Genomic DNA, 10,063 nt, shown 5'->3' with positions numbered 1-10,063 from the left:
ACATGTATGTAGACACAACGCTGTTTCGTTTGAGTTTAGGAGTTGATTATATTAAATTGGAAATCTGATTTGTGGTGCTCTAAGATTCTTGGAGGATGGGGGGCATGTGTCTCTCGCACCAGTACAGTATGTTCGGATGTTGTTGCCATGACAAGACGGTCGATGTGGTTTCCATGGAAACTGAGTTCTTACGGGGTGATGGCCAAAAAGTGTGCGTTCAGTCAGCAAGATAGAGATTTTTATAGATTTCTGCACAATTTAGCATGCCAGTTTTATCATATGCTCTACACATAATTGCTTGAAATATTACATTTAGGCCTACTCTGTTGCCTAAAGTGACTGTAACCACAACAGGTAGGTTACAGACAGCTTATGTCACCTAGTGGGGCATATTTTATTGTATATTTATATGAATTAAAAACCTATATTTCTGGATCCAACTAGTCCAACCACTAAATTATTGCTTTTCTAAGTCAGTATTCATGTTATCAACACCAGAGGTCAAAACTAATAAATTGTAGTCGACAACATGTCAGGTTTTTTAAAAAGTTTTCATTTTAATAAATATATAAATACTGCAAAAATACGACTTGTCGCAACAAACAGAGCATTACAGACAATAAAATTCAACAGCAAAATAAAAATACATCTTACCCATTCAATAATTTTCCCTTCATATCAATATCAGGCATTAACAACCATACCCATTGCTCACAAATAAAAAAACATCCCATCAGCGCAGATAATAGATATATAAACTTTCACTTATCAAAATATATGCATTTTGCCAATTTGGTAATATACAGATTAAGGATAATTTAAGTTACAGTTATTGTCCAGGTCATAGATTTAACTATTCATGGTCAGTTTCAGTAGCAAGTTGATTGACAGGTGTCCCTGTCAATGGAATGAAAGGAATGTTCATGGTCGTTGTATATCAGCACAGATTATCCATTATATTGACCAGATACTCAAGTAAATCTCTTCAAAAATGGAAGGCAGTCGCGAGGAGGCAAAATCAGGTGGGACCATTCTAGCTAGCCAATGGGAGGGCAGATATGCGTGTGAAAAACAGTCACAACTCCGATATAAAGTGTTTTTTCTTAAAGTTGAGGGGATGTTGTCTATCATATTTATATCAATACACTCGTAACAACCTAAGCATTAAGAAACATGTATTAGATAAAATAAGCCACATGTAGAAAATAAGCAATTCATTTTTTGTTAACCAAATTTGACACTCTCATTGACCTCCATACAAAAACTCCTCGCTGGAGAAGACAGATTTTGGGCTGTTATTCCTCTCGCTTTGCTTCTTCCTCTCTGGTATATTGGTCTGTTAGTGTTGCTAGGGTTGGTTGACTTGACCCATGAACAGTACAGCACCTAGGAGGGGAAAACAAACATATTTTATATTAGAGGACGAACAAGGTAGGAAGTATGTCAAAGTGTCTGAGGGACAAAGAGAATTCCATACAAGATCATACAGTATATGCAGGGACAAAATAGCAGGACTTCCCCTGAACCTACTTGAAAGTGTATGCACTTATATAAAAAGGGCACAGCTAGCTAGACTTGTGGTGATTTGCGACCAAGGCTAACATGATGTTGTTTTTAACATAGATGGTGGTGTAGGCACATTAGAGGAAACTCACCTGTGGGCTTGTGTTGGATGAGGAAAAGGAAGGGCCTGTCCAGGGTGATCTCCTCTACAGCCATACGAGAGAACATAATGGCAGCTGTAAGGGACAAAGAGAGGAGACAATACAGTCAAAACACAACTCTGTACAGTAACATCACTTTAACATCAATTAATTATTGTTATGTACATCCGTATAACAAGCACTGTCAAAACACAACTCTGTAGCCTATACTATCATCAATTCATCATACATGTATTGTCTTTATGTACATCTGTATATAAGACAAGTCAAAACAGTCAAACACTTCTTTATACTAGTGGTTCAATCATCAGGAATAAGTATTGGTCTTGTAATGTACCTGTGGCAGCTGATCCCTTGGTTCCCTTCTCGTTCACCTCAATCTTGACTTTCTGCAGAACCTTGGACACACACAGCCTTTCCTCAGCTGGCAGAGAAATAAAGAGAGGGAGTTTAGTTTAGCTGTCTAAGAATAATGAGAAACATGTAGTATTCTGTATTTGCTAAACACACAAACTGATCATATGGAAGTAAGGAAAGGACCAAGTCTGTCACTTTCCAATGTCCATACTTTCATACCACAGAATGTATGCCCAATACATTCCTTCATTCTAAAGTGAAATGCTAGTAGTGTGGATATTGCAACAGAGCCAATCCTATTCCCTACATAGTGCCCTACGTTTGACCAGAGGCCTGGGCCCTGGTCAAAGGTAGTGCACTATATAAAGAATAGGGTGCCACTTCAGACACCAATTACTAAGTGATGAATGGTAGGGTACTCACTGGTGATGCGAGTGAAGTCTGCTTTGGCCAGGTTGAACATGTCCCCCAACCCCATCCTGGTCAGTGTAGACTTCAGATCCACCTCAGTGTCCAGGGTAAACCTGGGCAGAGCCAGTTGACGCTTGACGCTCCTCAGCTCCTCTCTCCACTGCTGCAGGCGTCTGGTGGTCAGCTCGCTACTGAGCACGCTCACTGGCTTTTCGGACTCGAAGGGGGTGACCAGCAGCATGCTCAGGGACTCTCCCTCGTACGGAACCTCGATGACATCATAGTCCACACCGTCGGGGGTCACAAACTCACCTGTAGAGGAGAAGAGAGGAGAGGTTGGATTAGTTTCAGTTTGATTGGTGGAGGTAGTACTTGTAGTCATGACTGTTTTAAACACTGGCTGCTGGGCTGGGGCGGACTCATTTGAATCACTGTTGAAGAATGCATGCCGTAAGGACCAAGTCCTAACTAAATGGGTGTAAATAATATCGATGAAAGACATGAAAACTTGAGTTACATTTACAGATCTCATGTTAGGATTCTGCCCAAAATGGTATTCTAAGTTAACTTCTAAAGTATTTAAAGGGAAGAGAGGATGTATTCATGTCAAGGGGATGTAAAAATGTCTCATGGGAAAATTCTACACTTGAAAAACATCTTGAGGTACCCACCGTAGTTGAAGCGGTGTGTGAGCCTCATCATAGGTACGGGCACAGAGCTGCCGTTGGCACAATGGAACAGTCTCTCCTCCGTCATCTTGGGGTCAAAGGGCACCTTCCATAACCCCTGGAAGTGCAGAGCGTTCAGTAGGACCATGCGAGTCTCGTCGGTCAGAGCACCGGACGACAGGAACGAAGGGATGGTACCTGGAGCAGAGAGAAGAGAGGAAAGAGAGTGTTAGGGAGGTTTGTTTAGATTATTAACCTGTCTAATCCCACATAGAATTTGATTTTCTGGAGAAAACAAGCAACTTGTATCCTCTCTGTCTGTCACTGGTTGCGTTGTATGCATTGTTGTTGCTATATCTACTACAACTTCATCTATTTTAACAAATTGCACACTTGCAATATGTGATGATGGGCATGACATTGAAGGTATAAGCCAATACTATACCACTGTATCTCACCTGAGGTGTGGTTAGAGACCCAGGCATTGATGGATTCCAGGGCCTGGTCTGGCCTGGAGAAGTCCAACTGGTGAGGGGAGGCCTGGAAGGCTTTCCTCAGCCCCCTCCTGAAGCCTTTCTCCAGAGCCATCTTCTTCTCTACCATGATGCCACTGGCCAGCTCCACTCCCTCCTCACTGGAGAGGTGCTGCTGTAGCAGACGCTGCTGACGTGACATCCCTCGCTCTGGAGGAGAGGAATCATTGATTTTAATTTATGATTAAAAGTACAAAAAAGGTTGGAGAGGAAGAGGAGGAGGAGAAGTGGAATGGAAAGAATGAGAGAATGAATGAGTCACAATTGCATATAGAGACGGTGAGATAGTGTGGATGTTGCTAGTCGCCGGCTAGGATGGCTCTTTTTGTTTTGACTATGTCAGCCTGGAGTTATGTTATTGTCAAGGCCTCATTGTTTAGACAAGGCCAAGTCTACCATCTGTCTCACTTTGCAAAACTCATGCAACTACCCTATGTAGTTGCATGAGATGACACGGATGCTACACAACAGGACTGTTTTGCTAGCACAGACTGGAATACGTTCCGGGATTCATCCAATGGCATTGAGGAGTATACTACCTCAGTCATTGGCTTCATCAATAAGTGCATCGACGACGTCGTCCCCACAGTGACCGTACGTACATATCCCAACCAGAAGCCATGGATTACAGGCAACATCCACATCGAGCTAAAGGCTAGAGCTGACTCTTTCAAGGAGCAGGACACTCATCCGGACGCCTATAAGAAATCCCGCTATGCCCTCAGACGAACCATCAAACAAGCAAAGGATCAATACAGGATTAAGATTGAATCCTACTACAGCGGCTCTGATGCTCGTCAGATGTGGCAGGACCTGAAAACTATTATGGACTACAAAGGGAAACCCAGACGCGAGCTGCCCAGTGACGCGAGTCTACCAGACGATGCCTTTTATGCTCGCTTCAAGGCAAGCAACACTGAAGCATGCATGAGAGCACCAGCTGTTCTGGATGACTGTGCGATAACGCTCTCGGTAGCCGATGTGACAAAACCTTTAAACAGGTTAACATTCACAAAGCCGCTGGGCCAGATGGATTACCAGGACGTGTACTCAAAGCATGCACGGACCAACTGTCAAGTGTCTTCACTGACATTTTCAACCTCTCCCTGACCGAGTCTGTAATACCTACATGTTTCAAGCAGACCACCATAGTCCCTGTGCCCAAGGAAGCGAGAAGGTAACCTGCCTAAATGATTACCACCCCGTGGCACTCACGTCGGTAGCCATGAAGTGCTACCGACGGGAGTGCCACGGTCATGGCTCACATCAACAGCATCCTCCCGGACACTCTAGACCCACTCCAATTCACATACCGCCCCAACAGATCCACAGAGGACGCAATCTCAATTGCACTCCACACCGCCCTTTCTCACCTGGACAAAAGGAACACCTATGTAAGAATGCTGTTCATTGACTACAGCTCAGCGTTCAACACCATAGTGCCCACGAAGCTCATCAATAAGCTAAGGACTCTGGGACTAAACACCTCCCTCTGCAACTGACGGGCCGCCCCCAGATGGTAAGAGTAGCCAACAACATGTCTGCCACGCTGATCCTTAACACTGGGGCCCCTCAGGGGTGTGTACTTAGTCCCCTCCTGTATTCCCTGTTCACCCATGACTGCGTGGCCAAACATGACTCCAACACCATCATTAAGTTTGCTAACGACACAACAGTGGTAGGCCTGATCACCGACAACGATAAGACGGCCTATAGGGAGGAGGTTAGAGAACTGGCAGTGTGGTGCCAGGACAACAACCTCTCCCTCAATGTGAGCGAGACAAAGGAGCTGATCGTGGAGTACAGGAAAAAGCGGAACGAACAGGCCTCCATTAACATTGATGGGGCTGTAGTGGAGCGGGTCGAGAGTTTCAAGTTCCTTGGTGTCCACATCACCAACGGCCTATCATGGTCCAAACATACCAAGACAGTCGTGAAGAGGGCACGACAAAACCTTTTCCCCCTCAGGAGACTGAGGCCCCAGATCCTCAAAAGGTTCTACAGCTGCACCATTGAGAGCACCCTGACCGGTTGCATCATCGCCTGGTATGGCAACTGCTTGGCATCTGACCGTAAGGGGCTACAGAGGGTAGTGCGAACGGCCCAGTACATCACTGCGGCCAAGCTTCCTGCCATCCAGGACCTATATAATAGGCGGTGTCAGAGGAAAGCCCATAAAATTGTCAGAGACTCCAGTCACCCAAGTTATAGACTGTTTTCTCTGCCACCACAAGGCAAGTGGTACCAGAGCGCCAAGTCTAGGACCAAAAGGCTCCTCAACTGCTTCTACCCCCAAGCCATAAGACTGCTGAACAATTCATAAAATTTGCCACCGAACAATTTACATTGACACCCCCCCCACTCCTCTTGTACACTGCTGCTACTCGCTGTTTGTTTGTTACCTATGCATAGTTACTTCTTCCCCACCTACATGTAAAGATTACCTCAACTAGCCTGTACCTCTGCACAATGATTCGGTACCGGTGCCCCCTGTATATGTCCTCATTATTGTTATTCTTATTGTGTTACTTTTTATTATTACCTTTTATTTAGCCTACTTGGTAAATATTTTCTTCTTGAACTGCACTGTTGGTTAAGGGCTTGAAAGTAAGCATTTCCATGGTAAAGTCTACACTTGTATTCGGCGCATGTGGCAAATTAAGTTTTATTTGATTTGATTTAATGTCATTATACATAACAGCTGTGGTAAGAGTCTACAAAACAGTCCACCCTTACCTTGTAGAGAGAAGCCCAGTTTGGCGTTGAGTGTCTTCAGGGTGTTGCCCCTAGCGCCCAGCTGAGCCATGCCCAGGATGGTGGCCACGCCGTAGGGTGAGAAGGCCAAGTTAGAGCCCCTGGAGGTCTGGGCCACATGGGAGAAGACCCGCATCCCAAAGTCTGTCTGTTTCTCCTGGAGGTTAGAGAGGGCCGCTCCAGAGAGGCTGAGGAAGAAGCACACGTACAGGCACAGCATCCTGGGGAGAGGAGAGAGGGATGAGTGGAATGGTAGACAGCTCTAACAACATTATCTAACGGCAAAGCATCCTGGGCAAAGGAGGAGGAGAGAGGGTTAAAGGAATCTAACAACATTGTATACAGGTAAAGCATTGTAGGGAGATGGGGAAGATTGAACAAGAACAAAGATAAAGAATTCTAGGAGAGAGGGAAGCGAGGAGAGAGAGATTTGTGAAATTATAGAGATTCAACAATATTGCATATAGGGAAATCAGGAGAGGACAGGGGAGAAAAATGAGTGAAATGATAGAAGGATCAAAGAAAGACAGATCAAAGATGAAGAGATCCGTCAGATGCATTGCTGCGGTACATACAAGACTGGCTGAGGGGCTACTTAAAACCATAGTTTTTAAAATCGTATGTTCTCTACAAATACAAAGGTCCGTTTCGGTCTCAGTTGCATAAATTATTTGGCACAGTTTCTGCTTGCTAGCCATTAGAATTTAGAACCCTTATAAGAAGCATTCCACAGTGTGTTTATAGCTAAATCTGTTTCTTGATGGGCAGCCTTCAAAGATATTTTCTATTCCACCGGACCAGTACAGACATCACAGACAGAGGTATGTAACCACACTTCTGGATGAAGGATAGTAAAATCAAAATAGTTGATATGGTCATATTCACCAGGCAGCAAATGGAAGAAAACTGACTCAAACAGGGAGGGGCTATGCAGCAAATTGACCAATTTGAAACATCTTTGTTTTCTGTAGCAAAACATTTTGCTACGGTGTCTACTAATGAATACGACCCTGGTTCTCAATGGAAAACAGACCATGGCACAGTGACCCTGGCATTGGTTTACTGTGGTACAAACATGGGTGAGACAAAACAAGAGACAAGACCCAGGTGCCAACCTTGGACATGTTGGCGTGACACACACACACACACACACACACACACACAGAGAGAGAGAGAGAGAGAGACAGAAAGAGGTAGAGGAAGAGAGAGAGAGAGAGAGAAAGCGACAGACAGACAGACAGACAGACAGACAGACAGACAGACAGACAGACAGACAGACAGACAGACAGACAGACAGACAGACAGACAGACAGACAGACAGACAGACAGACAGACAGACAGAAAGTGAGTGTGTGGGAGAGAAAGAGAAACAGAATTGAACAAGTGTTTATTGGGGTGCAACTTTGCATGCTACTGTCATTTGTCTGTTGTCCTATATTTGTTTTCATATATGAAAAAAAAATATGCTTCTTAATCAGACTGTTTAATTATATACTTGGACCATAATGCTTCATAATAAAACATATTTGAAACAGAATGGTTTATTTTGCCCTCAAGGCTTTTGGTGCAGCGGTGGTCATTTGAGTTCATACATCTTTAAACACACATTTCTGTTGTAGAATTTGAAAATATCCAGTGGGTTTTTTTTTCTCCAGAAGTTCAGGGTTCAAATATTGACTCATACAACATGTTGTCTGTATGCAACTTGCAGTGCAATTGTTACAACCTCTGAGTTTGTTTAGTGACGCACACAGACAATATATGTATCCATTTGGTGATTTGTTTCATAATAATAACAACAAATGGAAAACAAGACTAAGTTTGCCTTATGGGCATATTTCCAAGAACTTTAACATTTGCTCTAAAGAAAATAATCATAAACTCACTCTTACCTTGAAGTTGAAGTGTTGAAAGACGTAGACGAACTTGATGAAGATAAGCTTGACGTAGCTCTTGAGTTGCTTGAGAGTTGCTGGAATAGTAATAGCTCAGTCTTTCAGTGTTTTCCCTGTGAGTTATTAGAGAAGCATCATTTGAGTGTGAGTGAGTGTGTGAGAGTTCTACTGCTTTATATAGCGTAGTCGAGCGGCATGTCTCCCTAGGCCCCTCCCTCTTCCCTCTAGGCCCCGTTCCTGTACACATGTGCAGAGAGGAAGTTACTTGTGACTATGAGGTCGACATCCCTTACTGCCTGGACAGGCTTCTACTCCCTAGCGAGGCTGTTACACACACACACACACACACACACACACACACACACACACACTGAATCATGGGCCCCAGCTAACGTCATCCTCGGGGAGCACCCAAAGGAGAGAGGGGAGAGATGGGGAAAAAACGATGCAGCACTCTAGTGTGAATGAGCAATTGAGGTGCTTTCTCTCTGTTTCTCAATCTGGCACACACACACTCACTTATGTCCTCTTTATCACTCTCTACCTCACACAGACTCAGGCACATTTTTCTCTTTGTTTCTTTTTGCACTTGGGGAGAGAGAGCGAGAGGGGGGGGGTAGGTTCAGTCATGCTGTTTACTCAGGGGAGTTTGGAGCTCCCATTGTCTGGCAAAGGTCAGGTGGTTCCAATTCTACCTGTCTCTACTGTGTCTACTCGTCCATCCCCGCTCTTCCCATGTAGTTCTCTCTCTCTCTTCCTCTCTCTCCCTTCATCTCTCTCCTTCTCTCTCTCCTGTCAGAGAGGGGTGACACACAAACACAGATTTGACACATTAGAATTCCAAATTTGGTTCTGTAGCTGCCAGCATTCCATGGTGTGTGTGTGTGTGTTCATCACACCAGCTGTCCATAGTCCTTGTGCTTACATTATTTACCTTCAGAGGTGAATGTATCAAACCAGTTGCCGTGATCATTTTTTCTTGTTGTTGTGCACTCTCCTCAAACAATAGCATGGTATTTTTTCACTGTAATAGCTACTGTAAATTGGACAGTGCAGTTAGATTAACACAAATTTAAGCTTTCTGCCCATATGAGACATGTCTATGTCCTGGAATGTTTGCTGTTACTTAAAACTGTCATGCTAATCACATTAGTGCACGTTAGCTCAACCGTCCCGGTATAGGGACACCCATCCTGTAGAGGTTATTAAGGTGTGTGCATGCATGTGTGCGTATTCTTTGACATTTTGCTGAGAGGCACTGTATATATTTCCTTTTCTCCAACAGCTATGTGTGTTTAAGAGGTGTGAAAACTGAAATTACCCGCCACTGCAGTAGAAGCCTTTGAGGCCAAAACATAACAAAACGGAAAACTGGTTTGGTCAAGCTGGATGGCCTCTCAGAATTCTTGTTCCTTTCCACTCTCCCTCAAGCATCTTACTGTAACTCCACGGTTTCCACAGTAACTGAGAAGGAGGGGGGTTGACCTTGAAGCAACATGGTAGTAAATTTGGGGTTCCTTTGACTCTGTGATATCATAGGCTGTTAATGTTTTATTGTTGTTTTTTAACCTACATGTGTTATTGTTGCTGTTGCTGCTTGTTCACATGAGCTTAACTGCCTAGTTACACACAGCATGTTGATAGTGTATTGTAGATTTACACCATGGCATTTTTGAATACTCCTTTGTGATTGTCTTGAAGGGCATTCTAGAGCGTGCATTACTTCCCTATAAGGCACGATATATTTGCGCTGTAAAATTCCATGGCTATAGTTTATTTTT

At 43.9% G+C, this 10,063-nt stretch overlaps 1 protein-coding gene across 1 annotated transcript; it reads right to left on the bottom strand.

The window, feature by feature from the left end:
* Positions 1–532: 532 nt before the first annotated feature.
* LOC115198564 (plasminogen activator inhibitor 1-like) lies at positions 533–8,433 on the bottom strand. Its single transcript, XM_029760584.1, has 8 exons — positions 8,280–8,433; positions 6,370–6,608; positions 3,559–3,783; positions 3,104–3,298; positions 2,445–2,744; positions 2,002–2,088; positions 1,656–1,739; positions 533–1,386 (listed from the first exon to the last, which is right to left on the bottom strand). Exons 2-8 carry the CDS (start codon positions 6,605–6,607, stop codon positions 1,349–1,351), a joined length of 1,167 nt encoding a protein of 388 aa, XP_029616444.1. The 5' UTR covers position 6,608; positions 8,280–8,433; the 3' UTR covers positions 533–1,348.
* Between the last annotated feature and the right edge of the window lie 1,630 nt (positions 8,434–10,063).

Source organism: Salmo trutta, chromosome 8 (genome assembly GCF_901001165.1).
Source record: "Salmo trutta chromosome 8, fSalTru1.1, whole genome shotgun sequence".
NCBI lineage: Eukaryota > Metazoa > Chordata > Actinopteri > Salmoniformes > Salmonidae > Salmo > Salmo trutta.
The sequence above is the reverse complement of the archived record's forward strand: the minus strand, read 5'-3'. Positions and strand labels throughout refer to the sequence as shown.

Excerpts from the sequence above, each read along its gene's own strand:
- LOC115198564 (XM_029760584.1), bottom strand. The coding sequence starts at position 6,607 with ATGCTGTGCCTGTACGTGTGCTTCTTCCTCAGCCTCTCTGGAGCGGCC. Across the intron at positions 2,089-2,444 it reads AGACTTCACTCGCATCACCA|CTGAGGAAAGGCTGTGTGTG; the intron begins GTGAGTACCCTA and ends TTTCTCTGCCAG. Across the intron at positions 1,387-1,655 it reads CATCCAACACAAGCCCACAG|GTGCTGTACTGTTCATGGGT; the intron begins GTGAGTTTCCTC and ends TTCCCCTCCTAG.